This window comes from Hylobates moloch, unplaced genomic scaffold (genome assembly GCF_009828535.3).
Source record: "Hylobates moloch isolate HMO894 unplaced genomic scaffold, HMol_V3 SCAFFOLD_20, whole genome shotgun sequence".
Classification (NCBI taxonomy): domain Eukaryota; kingdom Metazoa; phylum Chordata; class Mammalia; order Primates; family Hylobatidae; genus Hylobates; species Hylobates moloch.
This window is the reverse complement of record NW_026652295.1, coordinates 47,403,016-47,430,681: the sequence shown is the minus strand read 5'-3', so window position 1 is coordinate 47,430,681 and position 27,666 is coordinate 47,403,016. Positions and strand designations below refer to the sequence as shown.

The 27,666-nt window shown below is 38.5% G+C and overlaps 1 protein-coding gene across 1 annotated transcript; it reads right to left on the bottom strand.

Moving 5' to 3' along the window:
- Positions 1-3,323: 3,323 nt before the first annotated feature.
- Positions 3,324-19,924, bottom strand: GLYATL3 (glycine-N-acyltransferase like 3). The gene is made up of 5 exons (XM_032140696.2): positions 19,847-19,924; positions 16,150-16,257; positions 14,022-14,148; positions 9,569-9,695; positions 3,324-4,859 (listed from the first exon to the last, which is right to left on the bottom strand). Exons 1-5 carry the CDS (start codon positions 19,922-19,924, stop codon positions 4,433-4,435), a joined length of 867 nt encoding a protein of 288 aa, XP_031996587.1. The 3' UTR covers positions 3,324-4,432.
- Positions 19,925-27,666: the final 7,742 nt, after the last annotated feature.

The following is a 27,666-nucleotide window of genomic DNA, read 5'->3' as shown; positions in this document are numbered from 1 at the left end:
TTGCACTTCCCTCTCTTGCTCCCAAAGTTTGAGCAGATTGAATTCTCAGTTATTCCCCTCTATGTCTCTTCAGTGAATCTTAGGCAGACTGAATACTCATTCTTGCTAAAATATTCAGATGCTTACAAAACCTAGTCAAGATTTATCCCAAACAGAGAAACACACGTCTCAGGAAGCTGAGCATGTTGCCTGTACTGACTCCCTTTATCATTATATCTAGCCATGGCCATGCCATAAAATACGTGCCACCACTTACCAACTTTTCCTTTAATAAAACTCATTAAACTGCCTTCAAAACTATTTACCTACATACTTGCTCCCTTCTTACCTTCACAGTTGAATTTCAAATGGATTACACGTTTTCTGTAATTGTTTTTGCAGTTAGTGTTATTATGTACATCTTTTCTGTATCACCAAACCTAGTTTTCTAGTATTCCATAAAATTTCATTGAATGCTTGTACTATATTTAACCAGTGAATTACTTAAAATATTTAGGTTTTTTCACCTTTACACACAATGCTATAATAAACATCCTTTTATACAAATCTTTGCAAACTTTTATATTATACCAATATGACACATTTTAAAAAGTGGAATTTTTATGTAATGGAAATATGCATTTTTTTCCCAGATTTCAGGCCTGTGTTCTATTAACGAATATTCCTTATTGCAGTATAACATGCATACAGAAAAGTAGATATATCATAATTGTATAGCTTGATAATCATATGCTCTAGGTCCTGACTCACAGGGGGCGAGGAGCAGGTGGTTAGTCATGCAGATTTGCCTATGGAAAGACTGAGCCCAGCAGGGAAGGGCCTGGCTAAATCAGGGCTGGAGGGAACATAGTTGTGTTACTAAGTGGAACACAGCTGTGTAATAAAGTGTTACAAAGTGAACACACCTTTGTAACCCATCCAAGTCAAGAATCAGAATATTACTGGAAATCCAGAAGCCATTTAATGTCCAATTTTACTTAGTATCCTTCTGAAGGGTAATTACTTCCTGACTTCTACAGATATAGATTCATTTTGCCTGGTTTTAAACTTTACAGAAACAGGATTATGCAATATGCAGTTTCTGGCTTCTTTTTGGTACATATGTTTAAAATATTTGAGAGTGAAATGTGGAATGAAGATGTTTCATCCCTAATGTATTCTTGACCTCTCAGCATAATTTGACACCATTGACCATCCCTCCATTTTTAAATTTTTCTTCTGTCTCTTCCGTGACAGTCATCTCCCGGCTTTCCTCCTACCTTCTGGCTGCTCCTTCTCCTATTCCACAGCCTTTCTTTTCCCTTGCCTTAAATAGTTGATGCATTTAAGTTTCAGTCCTAGATAACCTTAGCTAAATTCTTGGCTTCTGTTATCATCTATATACTTCTAAATCAATACATCTATACCAAATAACTTCTCTGAGATTTAGACTCAACTATCCAACTTGATCCTATCACTTGCATGTTTCAAAACTCAACATCCCAAAACTGAACAATTTTCCCTGCTACAAATTGCTCCAGATTTGGGATTGTTCCAGGGTTTCTGATCTCAGTGAAAACTACCACCAGCTGTGGCTTTCACAACGTAGAAGCCCAGGAGTCATCCTTGACATTTCGCTCTCAGCATACCCTACAGCCACTAAATTATTAAGTTCTGACAACTCTTCCTTCTAAATAGTTTAAGTAACTGTTCACTTCTCACCATTATCATTGCTAGCATTCAGATCCAAGCTACCACCACCTTTTGCTTAGACTATAGCCTCCCAACTAATTTCCAAACAGATTAATGTGCTACTTAAGGCTTTTTATTGGTTTTTATATTACATTGAAGAATTTCCTTAAGTCAACAAATAAAACCTATGTAAATCGAGCCCCTTCATACTTCTTTTTGTTGAGACACAGTCTGGCTCTGTTGCCCAGGCTGGAGTGCAGTGGCGCTATCTTGGCTCACTGCAACCTATGCTTCCTGGATTCAAGTGATTCTCATGCCTCAGTCACCCAAGCAGCTGGGCTTACAGGCATGTGCCACCATGCCCAGCTAATTTTTGTATTTTTAATAGAGATGGGTTTTTGCCATGTTGGCCAGGATGTTCTCTAACTCCTGGCCTCAAGTGATCCATCTGCCTTGGCCTTCCAAAGTGCTGGAATTATAGGTGTGAGCCCCCACGCCTGGCCACGTTTCTACTTCTTGAGTTTTTCTCTTCTCCTTATCCTCCCCTTACTCCAGACATTTCTCTGCACATGCCTTAAAAGGGTCAGAAACAGTCTTAAAAGTTGAGCAATTATATCCAACATGGTTAGCTGCAAGATGAAAGTAAGAAAATAGTATAAGAGCAATTTGGTAGGAAAAAAAATATTTCAAATATGGGGTCTGTTTTGGAGGTGGAGGTGAAGGTAGAAAATTCAGAATGTAACGCGATAAGGGAATAATTATTTACAAAGTGTTCCAAGCTGCTTAAGAGGCCAATTAGCATAATGACTAGTAGTATAGGCTTTGCAATCCAACAAACCCATGTTCTGATCATGATTTGGCCACTTAGAGCCTGCATGACTTTGGTGACTCATAACACCTCTAAGCAGGATTTCCCACAATAAAGCAATACTTTATCCCTCACCAGGATTAAGTTATATACATCTCATATTTGGTACAATTATTAGCACATAGTTAAATGTTAGGCAAATTATCATGAGGAAGAAAATAAGGCTATAATAATATTTCCATATATCAAGCAGGAGTAACTTATGCTTCATCGATGCTAAAGATAATTAGCATCCTTAGGGCATATTCTCCTAAGAGGTTTATGGACTCTGGTTACTTGGTGCTTTCCTCTCTGGATCCAAGGATAGATAAGTTTCCAGGTAACCGTGGGCTCAGGATGAGCTAAGCATATATTTACTCTTACTGAGTCCTATTTTTTTAATTAAAATATGCTTTACTTTAGCCAATTTGTTTCCTTTCCTCAGAATAAAAGCCTAAAAGTTGGATTTTCCCCTATCTTTGTAGTCAGGATTTTGTGACCTCCTTGGGGATAAGAAACCAATATTTTCTATATAGCTAAGTCAACGTTATCAAGACAAGGCAAATCCAACTATTGTGTTAGTGCCTGCTTTTATTGTAAATGGAGAACACAGCTGGTGATGCTTATCTCTTTCTTTACTGCCCTTGAAAGGTATACATACACAAGCAATTGGAACCCAAATTAAGAAATAATGACTAGAATAAAAGAAAAATAAAATTAATATTTTAATTATTTAAGCATTTTAATTTTCATTATAAAAATGATACATGATTTAGTGAAAATAATAGATTGGAATTAAAATGGCAGCATTCTGGCTTTGCCTCCAGTACTAATTATAAAGAATATAATCTTGACAAAGTCATTTCTTTTCTCTGGTCCTCAAATTTTTCATATGTAATCAGAGGGTTAAAGTTTATTATCTTATCAAAATTCTATGAGTATATACCTATACATATAGAAGAAATGAATAGAATGTATATATATGTGTATGCATATATGTTATATATTCATTTGCATGCCCCCAAACACCCCTATATATGAATCTTAGCTTTATATGGGAAAGTAGACTATAAATAAGGGGGCTGAAATAGATTATAGGTAAAGTCTAATCCTGTGATGACAGCATTTGTTTATAGCATCAAAATGCCCATATTGTCATTCATCCAAGGCCAATAAGCAGTGGGAAGCTGTTAGAAATGCAAATTTTTGGGCCCTACCTCGTAGAAGGAGAGGCCTAGTGACGTGTGTTGCAACCTGCCCTCCGGGTGATTCTGATAAACACTAAAGTGTAAGAACCACTACATTTGAACATTCCCAGGGCAGTGAACTATAGGCTAGAGTCCTAGGCAGAAGTAAAGAGCAAGTAATTAAAGGGGAAAAAGGAGGTTACTCTACAGAGAACTTGGTGGCAGAGGTGTTAGGAACAGAGGTTGATGAGACATAGCAGTGGGGACAGGGGAATATGATGGCAGTAGGGAAGCGGTGTGGCTTTAAGAATATAGAGCAGAGGTCCAAGCAGCAATCAAAAAGCAGTAGCCACATGGTCCTGTGTTAAATCATTTGTTCTCATGCAGTAATTTCTCCTAGTACACTAAAACTGCTGGCTTTAGAACCTATTCTCCTACAGTGGATCCTAAAGGAGGACAATTGTCCTCAGTCTTCAGCCACAGCTACTCTTCATCCCCACAGCTACTCTTCATCCCCACAGCTACTCTTCATCCCCACAGCTATTTACTGGAGAAATCTGAGATACGAAAAATTAAGGCTTCTCAAGTGGATCCTGTATGTATTCTCCAGACCCCTTCCAACAACCCAAGAGTCTCCTGATTCCCATTTTAACTCTCCCCTTGTTGGCAGCCAAGAGTGTGTGTATGCTCAGGGAAAGTAAGAAAACCACTGCAGTTTTTCACTGGGCTAGAGATGAGGCAGGCCAGAGAAAGTCCCAGGGGTGAGAATAAGCCTGTGGAAGCGACAAGGCAAGAACTCAGCATGGAGACTCTTCAGGAGGCTTATAGACGCCTTGTTGTCATCCAGGACGTTCCCCTGAGAGGCGAATCCCCGGCTTTGCAACTTCCTGGCCAGCGTGAGGGCCACCAGCCGGCTGTAACCTTTCCTGCGATGTTCTGGCAGGGTGTAGCCATGGCACATGGTGGCAAACTGGTCTGTGATGGACCAGGAGACCGGGTTTCCCTTCTCATCCCGGACACACACACTAGGGAAGCAGGCGATGAGGTTGGCGATGTACCGGAGACATTGTTCATTGCCGCCCCGCGACCAAGTCCTGTTGAGTAGATCCGCATCGGCAACACTCAGGTAGGTTAGTCGTGGGGAAGGCCCGTTGCTAGACCAGAATGACACAAGAACAAACAGGACCTCAGACTCATACGGTTATGCATAACTACAGTTTTTTTTTTTTGAGACAGAGGCTTGCTCTGTCGCCCAGGCTGGAGTGCAGTGGCGTGATCTCGGCTCACTGCAACCTCTGCCTCCCGGGTTCAGGCAATTCTCCTGCCTCAGCCTCCCAAGTAGTTGGGATTACAGGTACCCGTCACCATCCCAGCTAATTTTTGTATTTTTAGTAGAGACGGGATTTCACAATGTTGGCCAGGCTGTTCTCGAACTCCTGACCTCGTGATTCACCCCTCTCGGCCTCCCAAAGAGCTGAGGTTATAGGCGTGAGTCACTGTGCCCGACCTATAACTACTCGTTTCATATTGGTTCAAACTGAGAAACCATCCCTGAGAGGGCACCTAAGATTTTCAGTGAGTTAGAATCCACCATTCCCGATTTACGAGCACCTTTCCGGGTTTCATTTCTGAGAAGACAAAACACATATTACACCAAATTTAAGTTGTTGCTTCTAATTTTGTGTTCACTTGCTTTTGCTTTCAGCACAGGTTAAAGAACGTTGTTTCTGTTGTTAAATGAATTAAGTTTGGCCTGCAGCTCCCTCCATACCTTGAGTCCCCATGTGTTGAACTGCAACCTAACTTGACACAAAACCAACCTTAGGAGTATAACGAACAGCTGAGTTTGTTACACAAGCCAATCACAGGCAGGTAAGTGAGCAGACCATGCCCAAATACACAGATACCTAACTGTTGCCAATCAGAGGATTTACCTACTTTGCTTCTGTGTGTGGCGTATAAAATCTCCCACTGGTGGGTATAACTCTGAACTTCTCATTCGGAGTGCTGCCAGATTCATGAACTGTTCTTTGCTCAAATAAACGTTGCTAATTTTTTTTTTCTTTTGAGAGCTTTGCTCTGTCTCTCAGGTTGGAGTGCAGTGGTGCAATCTCAGCTCACTGCAACCTCCACCTCCCCGGTTCAAGCGATTCTCATATCTCAGCCTCCCGTGTATGTGGGATTACAGGTGTGCCACCACGCCTGGCTAATTTTTTTTATTTTTAGTAGAGACAAGGTTTCACCATGTTGGCCAGGCTGGTCTCCAACTCCTGCACTCCAGTGATCCACCATCCTAGACCTCCCAAAGTGTTGGGATTATTACAGGTGTGAGCCACTGCACCCAGACCAACGTTGCTAAATTTAATCTGTCTAAAGTTTTTCTTTTAACACTTTCTGTAAACAACAACAACAACAAATACCCTCAGAAGTGCTTTTATTTAGTCCTGACTCTGCTGAAATCCTCTCTGAGGCCTTGGTAAGTCCAGATTCTTGAAGCCCTAATCTTTTGCTCAATAAAAAAAAAATGTTTTAGAATAGAACTTCTGTGGTTATGCATCCATGGCCAAAAAAGAAATAAAATCTCTTAATATGCCAAGCATATGTGCATGCTTTAGAAATGTTTTTTTTTTTTTTTTTTTTGAGAGGGATTCTCGCATTGTTGACCAGGCTGGAGTGCAGTGGCTCACTGCAACCTCTGCCCCGTAAGTTCAAGCGATTCTCCTGCCTCAGCCTCCCAAGTAGCTGGGATGACAGGCACGTGCCAACATGCCCAGCTAATTTTTGTATTTTCAGTAGAGATGGGGTTTTGCCATGTTGGCCAGGCTGGTCTCGAACTCCTGACCTCAAGGTGATCCACCCGCCTCGGCAAGTGCTGGGATTACAGGTGTGAGCCACTGCGCCTGGCCATATTTGTTCTTTAAAACTGTCTCCTAGACCTGCTGTTTTCTAGGTTAAATAGTCCCAACCTTCAACTTTTCCATTGGCGGTATTTGTATAGGCCACTAGCTTTCACTGTATTTATTCTAATGTTATGAAAGTTTTTATTAATTTACTATATAAAGCCCCTGATATTAAGATAAAGAAACATAATTGCTGCAATTTCTAAAAACTGAAATGGATTACTTAGTTGAAAGCCTATGAGGCTGACAGTGCCTCAGAATTTGCTCTCAGTCTTAAAGCTATTAATATCATAAGACTATCCCCAGTGACTGGTAAGAGACTGATAATGTTCTTGTCATCATCTTTATAAAGTAAAAATTTGTGTTTTCTTTTAATTAGAGGTGTGTAGCATTATTGCACATGTCAGGCATATTATCAGCTATGGAACTGGGCCAGTCATCTATCCACTAAGCAGGAGGAATAAAATAGCTGGCTTAATGGAATTTTCAATTGAGTTTTTGAAAATGAACTTTAAAACAAGGGCAAAGAAGCTTCAGGCAGAAATATCACTGCCAAAAAAAACATTGCTAAGGCAAGTGTTTCAGGAGTAGTTTTGTTAGAGACTGACCTTGTTTCCAAAGGGCCGGGTGTTCGAAATAGAGTTCACATAGTTGGGTAATGTCTTAGGTGTTAAAGGCAAATTGTTTGCATCAGTGTTGTGTGGGAAGTTAAGGAAAAAAAAAAGACAAAATGTCTAACTGTATGCAAAAGAGATCAATTCAAGTTAAAACCCCATTTCAAAAGGCTTGACTGGACAGAGGAAAATTTAAATAATACCTCAGGCATACAATAGTAAACAGATTATGGGATACTTCAAAGAACAAATAACCTGGTTTCTTCAACAGAAAAGTAATGCAAAAAATAAAGATGAAGGGGAACTTATAAGTCAAAGGAAACTTTAGATGTATTAAAGAGTTCTATGTATGAACCTTGTTTAGATGTTGATTCAAAACAAACTTAAAAATATTATGACAATATCAGAAATATGAATACTGTTATTTTACTTTAAGGAAATATGTTAACAATATTTTAAGGGACTGTGCAGAAAAGACTAACATAGAAGGCTTGAGGCCATCGCCCTTAAAAAGGCCCAGTTGCAAGGCTGACCCTTGGTTGGTGTCTGGGAACGTGGATCTGGAGGGGGGCTACCATTTCCAGGACTCACATAAATGGCTCACTGTGATTAAATTGTGCAAACAGTGTAGGTTTTGCTGAACACTGGCTTTCTTCTGCAAGTCTAGGAAATCGATCTGTGCTTGGCAGAGGATGCTGCCAATAAAAATCCTGGGCACTGAGTGTCTAATAATAAGTTTCCCTGGTAGACAACTTTTAGCAGAGCACAGTGGCTCATGCCTGTAATCCCATCACTTGGGGAGGCCCTGACAGAAGGATTGCTTGAGGCCAGGAGTTTGAAACATTTTACACATATCATTATAGGTCATTGCTTAGGGACTGAGCACATTCTGTGGGACTCCACTGAGAGAGAACTCTTGGAAGCTTGTGCCTGGTTTCCTCTGGACTTTACCCAATGCTCTCTTTCCCTTTGTTGATTTTGCATTTTATCTTTTCATTGTAATCAATCATAGCCATGAGTATATTTGCTGAGTCCTGTGTGTCAACATAGTGAACCATAGAACCCGTGGGTATTCTTGGGGACCTCGGACACAAGAGTAATATCAGTATAGTGGGTGCTTTTTTAAGACTCATTTTTTAGAGTTACATATTAAAATATTTAAGGATAATGTCTGGGACATTTTCTTCAAAATAATCCAGGAAGTGGAAAGAATATACAGTTGTATGAATTAAATAAGGTCAGCTACGTATTGGTGGGAGGTTCTTTATACTGTCCTTTTAACTTTTATGTGTGTTTGAAATTTTCATAATTAAAAATACAATAAAAGAAAATCCAGTTGCTTTCCTATGACTTAAAATGTACATTCTTCTTAAGGTTTAGTGCTGTTTTGCTCAACTATTTCTTCAACATTCACTGTAGGAGTAAAGAAAATTAACATTCATTGAGGTGGGTGATTTTTAATTATCTTGCTTCAGTCTCTTCCAAAACAACATGTCAGGAAAATATTATAACAATTTTTTAAATATTAACTGGCTTGGTTTAATCATGCTACATTATATACATTTATCAAGACATCACATTGTACCCCATGAATGTGTACAGTTATTGTTTGTTGATTTAAAATGATATTAATTTAAACAACACTGAAAGGAATGAATTCAGGAGAAACTGAGACTCAGAAAGGTAATTAGTAAATGACGGAGCAGGGACTCCAAAAGAAGAATAAATGCAGATACAAACTAATCAATGTTTTGAAAGATTGCATCTGGAGTTGGACTTGGGATTCTTTCTTGGCTTTATAATTTACCCCTGTGTGTTACTTCATCTCTGTTTAAAAAGGTGTGTAGGGGAGGGAGAGGTAATAATAATAGTCCTACTTTACAGGGTTGTGGAAAGAACTAATGGGATAATATATTTAAGACATGTAGTCCCTGGCAAATAAGAGCTCAACATAAGTCAGCTGTATACCCCCATCCCTGAAACAGCAAAAACAATAATAACCTTGGACTCAGACAGTATAAAGTATTTAGAATTATTTGAGGGATGAGGACACCAAGGAATACTTTTTCCATGGATACTATGAAAACACAGGAATTCTGAGTTCATTTATAACTATGGACAAAGATACTGATTTGATTTTCAATGAAATTATGAGCAGTCAAGCACAGGAGAGAGGAGAAGAGTAAGCACACACAAACACACACACACACACACACACCCATTTATGCTCAATGGTTGAAATCCAAAGTGCCTAGATATTCCATGGTGATACTAAGTACTCCAGTTACTGCTACCTGTACTTCTATAGCAGTAAGTCCTGCCCCAAATGCAAAAACTTGGTTTACATACAGGAAACTGGTATCTGGCAGAGTTGAAACAGGAGAAAAATGAACAGCCTTGAAGGAAGTTAGCTTTACATTCAACTGCTTTGAGTTGGCAACCACTTTGGAAACATCATATAACTCACTCTGCAGCCCTGTGTATAGAAAGACATAATTTAATATGTGGGCATTTTAGTTGAAAGAGCAAAAAGTAAATTTGTTGCAGTAATTTTATACTGAGAATCATCAATACTAGCAGTTTGCCACCTTGTATTATCCTAACCACTATATATTTACATCTAAATTATTACAGCTATTGTCTAAGTTTCAAATTTTTGTAGGAGTTTCACATTCCCATGATGTTGCCCATTGGGACCACTCATCACGATGTTCATAGAAACTTATGATGGGAATATCTCATGGGACTTTAGATTTCTTGGGAGAATATTAATACTTTGGACTCTCACACTAACCTTAAGCTCTATGAAATAAAGGATGACATTTTAGAGCTCTAAAAGTCTATGAAGTATACAAGAGCTTAGATTTGTTTGGCATGGCAAACCAACTTCAAAGACTCTCTTTCAGTCTATTACACCTCGCCATTACAGAACGCAAGGTGTAAACTCAGTGTTGGTGAGATTTACCCTGAACTTACCTTACCTATTGCACTTGTCATAGTTATTTGATAAATCTTGATTCAGTAGGTGTTGTATATATATAAAGTGCTATGCTAGACAATGTTCATAGTGGTACACAAAAATGGTATGGTTCCTATTCTTTATTTTATTTAGAAACAGGGTCTTGCTCTCTTGCCCAGGTTAGAGTGCAGTGGAATGATCATAGCTTCCTATAACCATGAACTCCTGGGCTCAAATGATCCCCCTCTTTCAGCCTCCTGAGTGCGTACCACCGCTTGGCTGATTTATTTTTTAAGTTTTTGTTTTGTTTTGTTTTTGTAGAGATGGGGTCTCCCTATAAGTCCAGGCTGGTCTCAAACTCCTGGCCTCAAGTGATCCTCCTGCCTTGGTCTCCCAAAACGCTTGGATTATAGGCATAATCCACCATGCCTGGCCCTTCCTGGTCTTTGTTCTTAGAGAGTTTATAGTATGATTCCTTTCTCCACCTTTCCAAATCCCCATCTACTCCGTCCTTTGCAGTCTGTGTCCTGATGGATTGAATTCTCTGCAAACTGACTTTTCCTCTTCCCATGACTAATGGCTTGTTTCCTCCCCTCTGGTAAGGCTCTTCAGTGTGGGCCCGGGACTTCTTGAAGAATGCATGAGTGGGAAGGTGTATTGAACACAATGTGCTATCTGAGCCTTGGCTCCTCCCTCGGGGAGTTAAGCCTCAGAAAAGATAAGTGGGCTTTTGAGTTAATGTTATTGAAATTGTAGATGCTGTGGCTAGTATCTCATATTATAACACTGAATTCCATCTAAGTAATTCAAAAGACTATGAGAAAAAAGGAGGCAGTGCCTACTTTTCAAGTGTGTGTTCTTAAACACACTATAGCTTAATTTTGGTCTCAAATTTTTTAATCTACATGTTTTCCTTCAATCCCTACCCCCACTCTTTGATTCTCTCAGTTCATTTGTTTAAAAAACCCAGGTGTTTGCTGTGCAGTTTTCACAATCTTGGATTTTGTTGATTGCCTCTTCATGGTGTTCTTGATCATGTCCTTATGTCGTCTTTACAAGTTACGACTTTTAACAAATGATTTTCTCCTTTCCCACAAGTGAAAGGAAACTCCACATCTTGCTCTGCCTCTTTCTACCTACCTTCTCATGAGAAGAGTGGCTAACTGGATAAGCCAGGATTCAGGACATTTATTAGACTAGTTACCAATAAGCAGGCTTCTGAAACTCTCAGGTTAATACACATGTAGATAATCTTTTTCACATCAGTGCAACCAGTAATGAGCAGAAGAGCCTGGCCTGTGTGGGTAGCTGTATACTTTTTCACTTCCTGCTTTCATATGGCAAACTAAAGGGGTTTAGCTACTCTGGGTAGCTTGTTGGGTTAAACATGATTTAATATTGTTCATTAATGGCTGTCAGATTAACAATGGCAAAGGCATTCCTATGCAGGTTGTGTCATTCCTCTGGACATCAAGTCCTGAAGCAGCTCCATCACCTAATGCTTGATCTACCCAGGAGCCAAACTAGTATCTATGACTGGAGCCTGCACTGTGGCAAATGTTGATCATGTTGTGCCTGGTTTCCTCTGGACTTTACCCAATGCTCTCTTTCCCTTTGTTGATTTTGCATTTTATCTTTTCATTGTAATCAATCATAGCCAGGAGTATATTTGCTGAGTCCTGTATGTCAACATAGTGAACCATAGAACTTGTGGGTATTCTTGGGGATCTTGGACACAAGAGTAATATCAGTATAGTGGGTGTTTTTTTAAGACTCATTTTTTAGAGTTTTTGGCCTTATGGCCAGTAGGCAGGCTTTTGGAATTGTGTTATGGAAACAGAGAGGATTTATGACCTTTGTGGGTACTCCAATTAAGAATAGTAAACATACCAATGACTTCTTAGAAGGTATTCAGTATTCCAAGAACACTACAGCTGTTACCGCAGAAGTCTGTAGTCAAAAGACCACAGGAGAAGCCAAGGGTAATGTCCAGGCTGACTTATGTGCTAAATGAGGGACCTTTACTACTCCAGCTATATTAGGTGATACTAATTCACATTTGTCCTCACCAAACCTTCAGAAAGAATGATTGGGTCAATTTACATGACTATAACTTACTCACAACTATCAGCTCAGCCTTCTGAAAAGGATATTGGAAATTATATAACTTTTTTCTATATGATGATGGATTGAGGTGATTTAGTGATAATAGGCCTGTAGCACAAAGATCCATCCAATTACTACCATGATTTTTCACACCAATGAGGAAATTTATTCATTTCCATGTTAAAGTAATACTGGTCAGAACATTTTTTTCTAAATTGGCTGTGGAAGTGATAAAATCATGTCTCATTTCTAACCAGCGTGACTGGGGCAAATCTGTAAAAGTGAGAGATAGTTTAGAGCTTCCTGCCTAAGGTCTTTTTGTGCATTTACAAATAATTTTTTTTTTTTTTTTGAGATGGAGTCTCGCTCTGTCACCCAGGCTGGGGTGCAGTGGTGTGATCTCGGCTCACTGCAAGCTCCACCTCCTGGGTTCATGCCATTCTCCTGCCTCAGCCTCCCAAGTAGCTGGGACTACAGGTGCCCCACCACGCCCGGCTATTTTTTTTTATTTTTAGTAGAGACAGGGTTTCACCGTGTTAGCCAGGATGATCTCAATCTCCTGACCTCATGATCTACCCACCTCGGCCTCCCGAAGTGCTGGGATTACAGGTGTGAGTCACCGCACCTGACTATGAATAAATTTTATTCATCTGAAGTCTTTGGGTTATGACCATGTGTTAATCATTATTTGTAAATTCTCCAGGTGGATAGAAGCTTTTCCTTATTGGAGGGCCTTAGCTTTCTGTAGTTGAAAAAAAATACTAGACTTTATATTTCCAATATGAGGTTCCCTGCTTTCCTGTTAAATGATCAAGGAACTCATTTCACTGGAACAATCATAAACAACAACTTTATTGCCTGTGCCAACACCTAATCATTATGAAAAGTTGGAAGAGTAAGTGTACACTGAAGCTGAAACTATTCATCTAAACTGTCAGAAACCCTTAATCTTCTTCTCTCCTGGCATAAAGTTCTGCCCCAAGCCCTGATGGCCATGCCGTTATCACCTCACAGCTCATATAAACTCTTTCTGTATAAAATCACTTTAGCAGCTTAGTCAATAGGGTGAGACCCTGTCTCAATAACAACAACAACAGTAACAACAAAAAGGGCCCTGTGTGGTGCCACCTGTAGTCCTAGCTACTCAGGAAGCTGAGGAGAGAGGATCCTTGAGCCCAGGAGTTCATGGCTGCAGTGAGCTATGATCACATCACCGCATCCAGCCTAGGTTGCAGAGCAAGACCTTGACTCAGAAAAATAAAACAGTCATTTGAGGACATTTTATGCAGATCAATCGATTATTTCTTTCCAGAATCAACTGCTTCAGAAAAAATAAGAAGCCTACCTAGTGGCTAAGACCTAAATTATAGTTATTTTAAAAGTGTGATAGAAAAGGATTAAAACCAATAAGGAAAAATATTCTCTGATTCTCACTGATATCCATCCATATTACAGTAATAGTAGAAAAAATATGTCACCTAAGAACAGCTCCATTTAAATGGTCTCTTTTTATCCTGAAGGCCAGGCATGCCTCATTAGAAGTGACAAATAAGTGTTCTTACAACACTAGAATATAGAAATGGTAAATGCATAAAATGTATGTGTATGTATTTATACATATATGTGTGTATACTTTAATCTATATATTTTCATATATATGAAATATCTATATCTATCTGGATATATGCTAAGGAGGAAAAAAACCTGGCATAATATAAGTCTTGCACTTGACCTCACCTTGTATTTGAAAAACTTGGTCCCAGTTAAAAACATCACATTCTTCCAATAGCTGTCGATAAGCCCTGACATCCTTGTAGAACACAGCATAGGCATTAGTATAATGATCAAGGTTATCTGTCTCAGCCTAGGACAGAAGATATAATCACAAAAACGTAAACATATTATCTGGATAATCCAAATCTTAGGTAGATTAGATACCATTAGCTGGACATGTTTAGCTAATTTTTATAGGTGGCTAACAAAATTAGCCCCCTATAAAACAATGGCTAAATGGGAATGGGGCTAATATGCTGTAGTGAGGGGAAAATGAAATTTTGTAGCTTTTGCTTGATTCTTCTGGGATTAGGAAAGAGTTTTTCTTTCTTTCTTTTCTTTTTCTTTTTTCTTTTTTTTTTTTGGAGATGGAATCTCGCTGGAGTGCAATGGCATGATCTCAGCTCACTGCAATCTCCGCCTCCCCAGTTCAAGCGATTCTCCTGCTTCAGCCTCCTGAGTAGCTGGGATTACAGGCGCACGCCACCACACCCAGCTATTTTTTGTATTTTTAGTAGAGATGGGGTTTCACCGTGCTGGCCAGGATGGTCTTGATCTGCTGACCTCATGATCCGCTCGCCTCGGCCTCCGAAAGTGTTGGGATTACAGGCGTGAGCCACTGCGCCCGGCTGATTTTTTCTTGATTCTTTCTCCTGGGATTAGGAAAGCTTTTGTTTTGTTTAAAAATTTTAAAAATTATTTTTTATTTTTTAGCAACAGGGTCTTGCTTTGTTGCCCAGGCTGGAGAGCAGTGGTGAAATCATAGCTGACTGTAGCCTCGGACTCCTGGGCTCAAGCAAACGCGCTGTCTCAGCCTCTCAAGTAGGTGGGACTACAGGCACGAGCCACCACATCTGGCTAGGAAGGTTTTAAGACATCTATTTCACATTTTTCTAGGATTTTGTTTATTTATAAAAATAAAGAGAGTATATAACTCAGTGGATTCACCTCCAAGAATTACACCTTTCAGAATCTTCCTAATGTGGTCAGGATGGTACCTCTTTGGCCACATGAGCTTCTCCTTGGTCTCAGGGGCAGAATGGGGCAGATGTTGTCTTCACTCTTCTTCCAAATTCCCACATGACCAAAGTCATCAGTCATAAGGAATCATTCACCCAGGGAAAAAGCTAGTATCTATAAGTCAGCCATTTGTGCTTCATCCTTCTAGAGATCATGAAACACTAAGGAACTACTTTTTTTTTTTTTTTTTTTTGAGACGGAGTCTCGCTCTGTCGCCCAGGCTGGAGTGCAGTGGCGCAATCTCGGCTCACTGCAAGCTCCGCCTCCCGGGTTCACGCCATTCTCCTGCCTCAGCCTCTCCGAGTAGCTGGGACTACAGGCGCCCGCCACCACGCCCGGCTAATTTTTTGTATTTTTAGTAGAGACGGGGTTTCACCGTGGTCTCGATCTCCTGACCTCGTGATCCGCCCGCCTCGGCCTCCCAAAGTGCTGGGATTACAAGCGTGAGCCACCGCGCCCGGCCGGAACTACTTTATTGAACATGTTTGGACTAGAGGTTTTTCAAGTTCCTGACACTCTGAAGCCAGTCAAATTATAAACTAATGCTGAGGCTGGGCATACTGGCTCATGCCTGTAATCCCAGCACTTTGGGAGCCCGAGGCAGACGGATCACCTGAGGCCAGGAGTTCGAGATCAGCCTGGCCAACATGGTGAAATCCCATCTCTACTAAAGTGTCTACTAAAAACACAAAAATTAGCCAGGCATGGTGGTGGGTGCCTATAATCCCAACTACTCAGGAGGCGGAGGCAGGAGAATCGGTTGAACCTGGGAAGTGAAGATTACAATGAGCTGAGATCATGCCACTGCAGTCCAGTCTGGGTGACAGAATGAGAGAGAGAGGGAGAGAGAGAGAGGGAGGGAGAGAGGGAGGGAGAGAGGGAGGGGAGAGAGGGAGGGGAGGGAGGGAGGGAGGGAAAGAAGGAAGGGAAAGAAAGAAAGAAAAGAAATGAATGGTGAAACAGATAGTGTTGTAAGCTAATGTAAATGGCTACTATGGTTATAAAATACCATTACCTGTTTTTTCTTTCCAATTCCTACTATTTTTTAATTTTTTACCTTTCAAAACTGTACCTCTCTTTGTCGTCGGGTGATAACAGCTTTGAAATCTGGCCATGAATCCAACACCACTTCTTTTTGAAAGGGGTTCCCACGATTTATGTTCATCACTGCTCCGTAAACCTGAGTCAGATAACCCAGAGAGACAAGCCAATCATACTATTAGCTGTTTCAGTCACATATTATCTTCTTTACCTCTTGTTCTACTGTGTAATCATGTCCACGAGAGGGGAAATTATAAATATATATATATATATATATATATACATACATTCAGACACATAATAGACACACATATTAATTTTTCTATTGTTATTTTATCAGTGCACATGAAAACTGGTAAAAAGTCTATGAAATCCTATAAAAACTCTTTCTAAACCTAGTTTTTTATAGGATAGCAGTGAGAGGTACCAAATTCATAGGCTTACTAGGTGGGTACTTGGCACATAGGCAGCAGTAAATACTTGCTGAATGAATCAGGATAACATATGCACTTAGGGTTCATGCATATTTAAAAATTTCCGCAAATAATTTTGATGCTCAGCTGCTTTTCAAGCCCAGTATACTACTTGAAAATCACCTGTGAAATGCAACTACTTCTTCAACCCTAAATTACAATTAGACATCATTAGAGGGTGACACCAACTCAAATTAAAACAAACAAACAAACAAAAACTGCACTTTAGATTTGATGGAGCAAGGCTCTATAAGCATTCCCTGAGGGCTAAAACGATGTCTCATTCATTATTATGTCCATGGAGCCTGACAAAGATGATTGAATGCTTGGTGACTCAACCAAACTGGAATAATATTAGAATTCTTTCTATGGTCTTTCACATTTTTTCTTTTCTTTCTTTAAAGTTTGCCCTTCTTTTATTATTACTATTATTTTGCGACAGTGTCTCACTCTGTCATCCAGGCTGGAGTGTTGTGGGGCAATCACAGATCACTGCAGCCTTGAACTCCTCAGTCTCGCTCTGTCATCCAGGCTGGAGTGCAGTGGCGCGATCTCTGCTCACTGCAACCTCCACCTCCTGGGTTCAAACGATTCTCCCACCCCAGCCTCCTGAGTAGCTGGGACTAAGGCAAGCACCACCACAGCTGGATAATTAAAAAAAATTTTTTTGTAGAGATGGGGTCTCATTATGTTGCCCAGGCTGGTCTCGAACTCCTGGATTCAAGTGATCCTCCCACCATGGCCTTCCAAAGTATTGAAATTACAGGCATGAGCCACCATATGCAGCCACATATTTTTCTCTACTAAGAAGGATGACTGTCCTACAAAATAGCTTTCATATGTCACATGTATGCTTGTAGAGGTTGGACAAAGTTGGTGGTAACAAGGACTGCTGAACTATAGGAATCCTTTTTACCACCATTCATGTTCATCAACAGTGAAATGAATAAATACATTGTGGCACATTGGTACTATAGATTACAAAGCAGCAATCAAATTAATTTCACAAACATGATGTTGAGCAAAAGAAGTTAGATACGAAAAAGATACTGTGTGATCCAATTTATGTTAGATTCAAAACAGGCAAAACTAAATTATGGCTTTGGAAGTCAGGATAGTGGTCACTTTTAGGGAACAGGAAGAGGTAGTAGTTGGAAAGGGGCATTGCAGGTGGGAAGGAGTGATGTCAAAAGTAATTTTCTTTCTCTGTAGTAGTGGATGTTATGTAGGCATTTGCTTTATGAAAATTCATTGAGCTGCATAATTAAATTGTGTGCACTTTGTAGCTAGCATGTGTTAGATTTCAATGGACTTTGTTTTGCTTTGTTTTGTTTATAAGGACATTGGAACCTACATTTACTTCCCTTATCACTTTCTTGTTTAATTAAAAAACAACTTTTTTAAAGAAATGGGACCTTGCTGGCCTTGAACTCCTGGGCTCAAATGAACCTACTGCCTCTGCTTTCCGAGTAGCTGGGACTACAAGCTTGCTACCGCACCTGACTTTATCACTATTGTAATCTAAATCACTCATTTTCTTCAATGCCTAGAATTGTACAACTTTCTTCTATATTACCCAATCTGGACCTCATTCACATATCCTCATAGAAGGAGTCTTTCCAAATTGGGTTCGGCTTATATTATTGTGTAACATGGGTCACCCTTAGTGAAAATTCAAGATCTAAAGTAACCTGGAAGGGTCATGTTTGTTCTGTTAATCATTAAATTATGTGGCTGCTCATCTTGCATATACAGAGCAATGTTTATTAATATAGTTTCACATGAGGAAACTATACATTCTTACTCAAGAATGTAACCTAAATATGATTGGAATGCTTAGCATGTTAAAAGGCAAAAACCCTTTCAATATTCAGATTCAGAAAGAAAAAAACATAACTTGTTTGTATAGGATTTGGAACCAAGTGAAATATTTGACACTGGTTAAATACAAACTCTTCCAATAGCTATTTATTCAAAGGGTGAATGTTGAGTTGAGGGGGTGTGGCTAGAAGGATGTCAATGTGCTGGGGGAATGAGATGAGAGCTTATGAAGGAACTTTGGAAGGATATTTAATCACTTAAACACTAAGCTGAGGTTACAAAATCCATAGCCAAAAACTCCAAAAAATGGAGGAAGTGTAAATAAACAAAACTGTATTTTCTTTAATATTCTAATTCTCTAACATCTTTTATTATCCTGTAAAGGTAACTGAAATTTTTTTCATTATCTCTGGCAAAATAATTATTTGGACATATTATTAAAGCAAAGTGGCCTACCATTTCATTCTATTAATTCACTTCAGTGTCAGCATTGATCTTGGGGAAATTTGGGTCGGATTGTCAATTTGGTACCTTTTATTTTTTAGCCAAATGATTCCAAAGTATTATTCACATTTTCGTTACCACATACAGTTTAAGCATGATCAATAAGGCAAGATGGCCAGATTTAATTCACCCAGTATAGTGCATTAGAGGACTCCTTCTAGATCACTTTTGTTCAAATTTTAATGTACATAAGGATTAAATAGGGTCTTTGGTAACAATGCAAGTCTCTGTCTTCACAAATTCTTATTTGTTATGACTCTCATGGGTGATTTGCATGCCACTCACATTTGAAAACCAGGCATAGGGCAGTCTCCTTGCTCAAAAAATTCAGCTCTTAAAGGCAATTTCACTGCATTTATAACAAGATCTAAACCTCAGTTCTATTATTTTAACTAGATTATGTTCTTAACTGCAGTGCCACCTAGTCCATACCCTTCTGCTATTTAAAATACTTTAGAACTCAAATTTATTTAGAAAGAATCTAGAAATTACCTAAATTTCTTTAGGAGTCATCCAGGTGACTATGAAAAGTGTAGTTTCCAGGGGGTGAGAGGAAAGGGGAGGGAGAGCATTAGGACAAATACCTAATGCATGTAGGGCTTAAAACCCAGATGATGGGTTGATAGGTGCAGCAAACCACCATGGCACATGTATACTTCTGTAACAAATCTGCACATTCAGCACATGCATCCCAGAACTTAAAGTTTAAAAAAAAAAAGAAAGGAAAAAAAAGAAAAGTATAATTCCCTGGGCCTTATCCACAGTCTATTCAATCTGTCTCTAGCAGGAGGGAGCTGGGAAGCTGTATGTTTAACAAGTGCTCCTAGAGAGTCTTCTTATCAGAAAAAAAGGAAAATAGCCACAAGTTTGACATTATTTTACAGATTAACACAATAAAGAAATAAAATAAAATTATTAATTTTATGGTACCTTGAGTGATTCAGGAAAGCAACTCTTCAACATTTTCTCCAGTATCAGTAATTTGGTAGAACAGTTTAGCACCAACATCTTTTCCAGAGCTCTTGCAACTCCACACCTAATTAGAAACTTGAAGGTAGGCATTTAATTTTTGCCTGTTAATATTTGGATCTATTTAGGAGTATTCTTGTAATTCTATTTTCATTGGGTATAATTCTGACTGCCATTGCTCCCTCTGAAGAGGGAAAAAGGAAGATGGGGAGGCACTGGGATGGGTAAACCAGAGAATACATGGGAAGTGTTAATGACCTAATCCCGAACAGATGTGAGTATCTATCCTTGGTTAAGTCTATTATATACATTGATTGTACTCTAAACTCTGTCTTCAGAGCATGTATAACAGTTGTAATTTTGTATTTGTTTGTGTTTTATTTGATCTAAATCCATCCTGAGTAACCTATAAGCTGTATGAAGGTAGGACCAATGCCTTCTTTGTGCTCCACTGTATCCACAGCACCTGCCAAAGGACCTGGCACACAGTAGGGATAGTCCAAATAGTTGATGAATGGAAAATATGAAGCTCAGGGTAAGAACCTCGAGCTAAGTTGGAAAACATCTTTTTCACAATGTGGGGCAAAGACTAGAGAAAGACTTGAGTGGGTTGGGTCGTTATGAGGAACAACTGGAGAGAAATATCTAGATTGAAGATGAAGAATCAGAAGTAGTCAAAGGCTGAGACTCATTTTAGCCTGATAAAATTAAAGAAAAAAGAAGGGCCTAAATATAATGTATGCAAAGTCATCTGTTCTCATGCAATTAGATTTTTTATTAGATTTGGGGGCTTCACCTCCCCTGCTTTGTTACTTATCAAAAAAGTAGTGACAACCCTCCCCTAGTATATCATAGATTCAACTCCATTTTTCCTTTTAAGTGGAAAGGGGCAGGGGTTGCCCCTCCAAAGCCAAGGCTTGTTGTTCCCCACTTAGGACCTGAACATTCAGAATTATGGAGATTAACCATAGCTATGACTGGTATGAGAGTTTGGGCTGGAGGAAGTGTTATAAGTAAATCCACCTTGTCACCTTGAAAACTAAGACAACAGATTGATTTACACTACTATTTCCACACAGCCAAAAATATCATTATGGCAATCGTCAAAAGGTCAATTCAAAGATGGGACAGTAAAGATGATGAGGACTTATACCCCCCCAATTGCTAATGTCCCCCCACCACCTCTCACACAACCCATTCCCCCAACCCCACATTCACAAAAAGAGTACCATCCCAAAATATATATACTATTTATATGGAGTCCAACAAAACTATACCACTTAAAAGTTGTGTTAAACCACCATATATGTTACTAGTAGGAAAGATGCATATTAGTTCAGAAACCAACGTAATTACATGTGTTAGTTATTACTTGTATACTTGCATTGACTCATCCTTTAATCAATACCACAGTATTTTAATAGTCAGAGCCAGAGAAGGTATTTGGCTTCCCGTAGCCTTGCATAGGCCTTGGGAATCTTCCCCTTCCGTCTATGTTATTAACAATATTCTACAGAAAATTATTAAAAGGCGTAAATGATTTAGTTTTACATTAATTGCAGTAATAATGGTTTGATTGCTGTTACTGCGACTGCTGCTACTGCTGAGTTGCATTACATCAATCTATTCAAACTGTTCATTTTGTGGATAAATGGCAAAAAGATTCTACTCAGATGTGGAATTCTCAGTCAGGTATTGATCAAAAATTGGCCAGTCAAATTAATAACCTGACAAACTGTTATATGGATGGGAGATAGAATTATAAGTTTAGAACATAGATTACAAATGCAATGTGATTGGAATACTTCTGATTTTTGTATAAATCCATTTCAATATAATGAGTCTGTTCACAGTTGGGAATCAGTAAAATGCCATTTACAAGGAAGTGAAGATAATTTAGGTTTAGACATAAGCAAGCTAAAAGAACAGATTTTTGAGCCCTCTCAAGCACACTTAACTGCTTTACCTGGTGCTGAAGTTTTAGACAGTATCTCTGAGGGGTTATCTAATCTCAACCCCATGCAATGGGTAAAATCTTTGGGAGGATCCACTATTGTTAATTTTGTTCTGTGTATAATTTGTGCTATTGGTTTATTGTTCATATTCAAAATTGGAAAAAATATTCTTCAATCCAATCGTGATCAGGGCCAAGCTATGATTGCTATGGTTCATTTAAATCAGAGAAAAGGGGGAGATGTAGGGAGACTCCCTGAAACTATTGCTATGGAATAAAAGATGAAATGCTCCTGATTATTGTAAATACAAAATTGCATGCAGGATTGTGTAAAGACAACACCAGGCTGGACTGCCAGAATGAGCCAACAGCGCATGATGTGCTTCCCCCTGCAGAGAGCATATGAATGGACGTGCAGTCAGGGAGGTTTCATATCGCCAAGATTCCTATCCCAGAAAAGCAGATGTTCATAGCTCTGGGAAAGGAATGCGACCCTTGTGGAGAGCCTATAAATGGACGCATGAGGGTGCCTGTCCATATGGATAAAATAGGGCTATAAACGCCCTCATCTTGCCACGGCTTTTCTAGGCCTCTTTAGGGTTAAGGCATATTCCCTTCTGAGATTTCTGGTCTAACCAGTTGTCTAGCTTCACATCCTGTTTCTATGGATTGTTTGTAACCAGCTTTTGCTGCAGCTGTTACTGCTGATTAATATCTTGCTAATCATAGGTTATGGAAAGACTGTGTTTCTGTTTTAAGGCTTTGTTAGAAATTACTGATGCACACACTATATTGTAAATTCTTATCTCTGTATACTGTACTTCTGCATACAGATGTTATGTTAAAGAATTACTTCATCCCCATGTGACCATCTCATCTCATAATCAAATGACCCTAAATCCCTCACTAACCTACCCTCCACCCTCACTAAACTTAATAATAAATGCTGGTATATTCAGTGCATTGGTGGCACTGTGGGACCAGAAGGCGGTGACCGCCCTGGACCCTGCTTTCACTATCTTGTGTGAGTCTATTATTTCTCGACCTGCCGATCTGCCTGGGAACAAAGAAAGAGCCCCATTGCATTGTGGGCTGCTGGCCAGCCCCCGCAATACACACCACCACGCCTGGCTAGTTTTTTTATATTTTTAGTAGAGATGGGGGTTTCACCATGTTGGCTAGGCTGAATCTCGAACTCCTGACCTCATGTTATCCACCTGCCTTAGCCTCCCAAAGTGCTGGGATTACAGGCGTGAGCCACCCTGCTTGGCCTCCAGCTTCTTAATAGTAAAACCTCTACTTAATCAGGCTTCAACCTACCCTTCTAGACTATACTCTTGCAACTCACAAATTAGGGTGACAAACTAAAATCAGAGACATTCCCCCATGGGTTCATGCAGAGATTACACTACAATTAATCTACATTTGACAATGCCCTTTTGGTAAAGAGCAGAATGTCATATCCTTACCACTCAATTACTACTGTCCATAATCAGTATGTTCTGGAATCGGAAGTTAAAGGTTGGTAACTCCTTTAACCAAATTATAACCAATAGACTCACTGTTTGAAAGTATTTATCAAGAGAAAGAATTATGCTCATGTAAGTTTTAGAAACTGAAGTTTCTTTGGGGGCATTTGAGTGTTTATAAGCACAGAACAAGCATCTAAAATATTTTATTGATTAATATTTATCATAACAATGAAAGCATGACACTCTCCTGGGAGACTTTTAAGTCTTATAAACAATAAAACATAAGATCTCTGTTTTTGTAATGTAATACACTATTTACAATATAACGGTGGGCATTTGTTAATGAGGAAATACATTTTTTTACGCACTTGTAATCCAATGCTAGTAAGTATTTACTAGCATTATGTTAGGATTTTTGTTCAGAGAGGTTGTTCTAGTTGTGCCCATATCACAATGCAAACAAATTTATACTTGGTAATGCTTATTTTCCTCACATCAAAATTTAAGAGTAAAAATTTTCCTCATATCAAAATTTAAGAGTTAAAAAAAACCCAAACAAAAACACGCCAAGAAACAAAACAAAATATATCTTTCCTTGAAATCTAATTGCAATGTATTCATTCTGTATAAGGTTGGATTTCATCTCTTCTCTATTTTTCCCATCCCTTTCTGCAATTATAAACTATGACTTGAAATGTACTATATTAATGAATAAATGTTTACCTGCTGGGGGTTCAGTTCAGAACTGAGGGTTTTCAGCTGTGTATCAGTCCAGTAGCCCTTTTATATAAATGGTAAGATTATTCTTCAAGGCTACCTCCCTAATTAGCCCTTAGTGGAAAGAGGAGGGAGAGAAAAAAGAAAGTGCCCACACCTGTAGAGGGGGAGGAGTTTATGATGATGATCAGGTGAAAATCATCTCACTTAAGCACAGGCATTTCCACTCCATCTCTTCCTTTTTATCACACTTAGCCTTATGGTGTAAAAGCCAATGAATGCTAATCTTGATTTAGAGATAGGTATTTTCTAGACATAAAATCTGTCTGTTAATCAGTATCTCATGAACGAGAATAAAAAGAAAAGGAACCCAGGCGAATGGTAGTACAATAAGAAAATAATAAAAAGGTACTGACCCCTTAGTTATTTTTTATATATTCTGAAGGAAATGATTTTTCTGCCCTAAACTTCCAAGGCTGAAAGGGGGTAATCTCTACAGAGGACACATAAGTACATGAGAGTAATTTCAAGAATTTTAATTACTTCAGCCTATTCTTTTAAATGAAAAGTCATTCAGAGTTTACTCACTTCTTTCGAAAGACTGCAATTTCAACCACCATGTAAGTATTTACTTGGACATCTCAGCACTCAATATCTGAATCTTGAAATAATATGCAATACAAATGTCTCAACGGCATATGCAGAGTGCTTCAGTTTGAATGCGGTCACATTGGAGGATTCTGTTTACCATCTTTAGGTCTCATAAAATGGTAATAAGGTAGGGCATTCTTCACTAGAGGACACTGAGCTTTATAATACATTGGGCAGCTAGTAGTTGACAGCGAGCGGAGAAATTGTATTAGATGTCAATTACTAGATGTCAAATAAGAGTTTTTGATCTTGCTGTATATATTAATGACTTCTTTTTTAAAAGATGTTACTGAGAACAAAGTATACCTACTCTTGGCCCTAAGGAGCCTATATAAATACAGTTTTCTAAATATTAACTGAGTAAAATAGATTTTTTAAAAGTTAAGCTAAGGCTTTTATTTGCAAAACAGAAACTCCTTTAGACAGTAAGTTCAATATCCTAGGGGAAACTTTAAAAAGTTTGGAGTCTGGTTATTTATAAACTCTTAGACATGTAAAAATCTCCCCAAATTCAGATTACATCTTGTTTCCAAGTGCATTTAAAACAGAAACTGGAGCTCTTTGTTCTTTATAAAACATCAGAACTAATTGGAACTAATTTTTGCCCGAAGAAAAAAATAATAAAAAGGCAAAAAAAAAGGTAATTAAATTTGAGATATTTATATATATTAGGCTAAGGCAAACATTTAACTCTGAGATTAAAGGAAAAAGGAGGAAAAAAGGAGATTCCCAGTATAAGATTAATTTAAAGGAATTGTCTTCTGAAAACCCAGGTGAACAAATCCGCAATACATATTATCACTCTACTCAGAAAAATACATCAGATTGTACTTTGCTATAATAGGGGTTACTCATTAGATTCACTAGCCCCTTCTACTTGTAGTTTATCAGAAAACTCCTAAGAAGAGGTTCAATTGTTTTTTCACTTCCTTGTTCTATCATTTACTATCTGTGTTATCTTAAGTTATTTAGCCTCCCTGTGCCGCAGTTTCTTCACCTGCAGGATGGAGATAATAATGAATGTTATGTGGTTTAATTCCCATAGGGTCGTCATTAAGATTAAACGTTGGCATAACTACATGTATATATGTAATGGGATTAGACTAGCACCTGGCATATAGCAAGCACTCAATAAATGTCAGCCGTTTTTCTTATTGCTATTACTGTCTTATATCCCTGTTGTATTATTTGAAAACTTACAGTAATTTTAAGGACCCCTCTAGGGGGTAGAAATGGGGCAAAATTGGCTAAGGCACATTTATTTCTATTAGTTTAAAAATGAACAACTTCATTTTAAAAATGTGCCCTATTGTAGTTCTAATGAATTTAGAAAATGTCCCTCTTTTATCTTCTTTGTCCAGTTTTAACAACTATTATATCCAATTTTGGATACGGTTGCTGAAGCAACTTCACAGCCCTGATAAGAACAGAGGCTACCTTAATAAGACAGCAAACACCTAAGTCAAGAAAAATTGTTTCTATGGTGGCTTAGTTGTGAAGAAACACATTTAGTAACAACTCTTAACCAAAATTGCGAATTAGAAAACAAAAATAGCTCACTTTTTAACATAATAAAGCCCAACGGAGAAATTAAAATTTCTCTCTGCTTTTGCTTTCCTTCTTTCCTTTCTCTCTCTCAAAGCTAAATATTTCTTAACAATGAATGAAACATGAGAGGATTTAGACTTATGTTTAGAAACTAAGCCAACCCATATAATTCAAATACTAATTTCGACAGGTGCAACTGCATATTTTCGGTAAACAGAGAATGCCAAGAAATTCTATCCAACCAAATAAACAAAAGTAAATCCTTTAATTTTAGGTTCCAGTGCAGGTGGCTCATATTTAAACAAAGCCTGTTTGTTGAACATGCCCAACTGGGAGTTGAGGAAAATCGAAGGGCTCATATAAAGTAAGAAATTTAAGTGGCTGACATTACACTAAGGTTCTGCAACATATCTGTAAAGTCGGCCTCTCAAAACAGTTCTACCAATTCACCTTCCTTCAGCACAAGTACTCGGTGCCCATTTTTCAGTATGTTCAGCAATTTTCTTTTAGCTTTGTCCCGTCTTCGTCAATTTGATAGGTGAAAACATGTTTTAATTTGCATTTAAGTGGTGAAGTTAAGGTTGATCGTCTTTCAAATACTTATGGATGTCTTCCTTTGAGAATTGCTCATTTTCCTATTTGTATTTAACCTACTTGTTAATGACATTTTAGAGCTCTTTATTAATAAAAGCTTTATTTGTTTTATTTATATTGTAGATATTTTCCTGTTTGTGATGTGTCTTTGGCTTGATTTTGTATTATTTTTATCTTTTTTTTTTGAGACAGAGTCTCACTTTGTTGCCCAAGCTGGAGTGCAGTGGCAGGATCTCACCTCACTGCAACCTCTGCCTCCCAGGTTCAAGCGATTCTCCTGCTCCAGCCTCCTGAGTAGCTGGGATTACAGGTATGCACCATCACGCTCAGCTAATTTTTGTATTTTTAGTAGAGATAGGGTTTCACCATGTTGGCCAGGCTGGTCTCGAACTCCTGATCTCAGGTGATCCACCCCCCTCAGCCTCCCAAAGTGCTGGGATTACAGGCGTAAACCGCTATACCCGGCCGGTTTTGTACTTTTAAAAATCTTATTTCAAAAAGTTCAAAATATTATGTAAGAATTTTTCATGGTTTTACTTTTGCTTATATGCATAATAGGGCATTTGCTACCCTGACATCCACTGTTCATTTATTTCTTTTTAGCTTCTATTTTGATATTTAACTTTATTTACTGGGAATGTATTTAGGTATAAAGAAGGAATATTAAACATCCTTTCACCCTACATCATGTAGTTAGCCAGTTTTATGAAGACCATTTATTGAATACATATTTTTCTGTATTTCATTTGAAATGCTATCTTTATCATATGCTGCATTTTAATACAATATATCCTCTATCCCAAAACTGTATATTTTTTTGTTTTAAGTTTCTGGCATTGGCATTT

Coding starts and splice junctions, on each gene's coding strand:
- GLYATL3 (XM_032140696.2), bottom strand. CDS start 19,924: ATGTTGGTGCTAAACTGTTCTACCAAATTACTGATACTGGAGAAAATG. Junction 14,149..16,149: donor TCACCCGACGACAAAGAGAG/GTACAGTTTTGA, acceptor CTTCTGTCCTAG/GCTGAGACAGATAACCTTGA. Junction 9,696..14,021: donor CCAAGTTTTTCAAATACAAG/GTGAGGTCAAGT, acceptor TTCTATACACAG/GGCTGCAGAGTGAGTTATAT.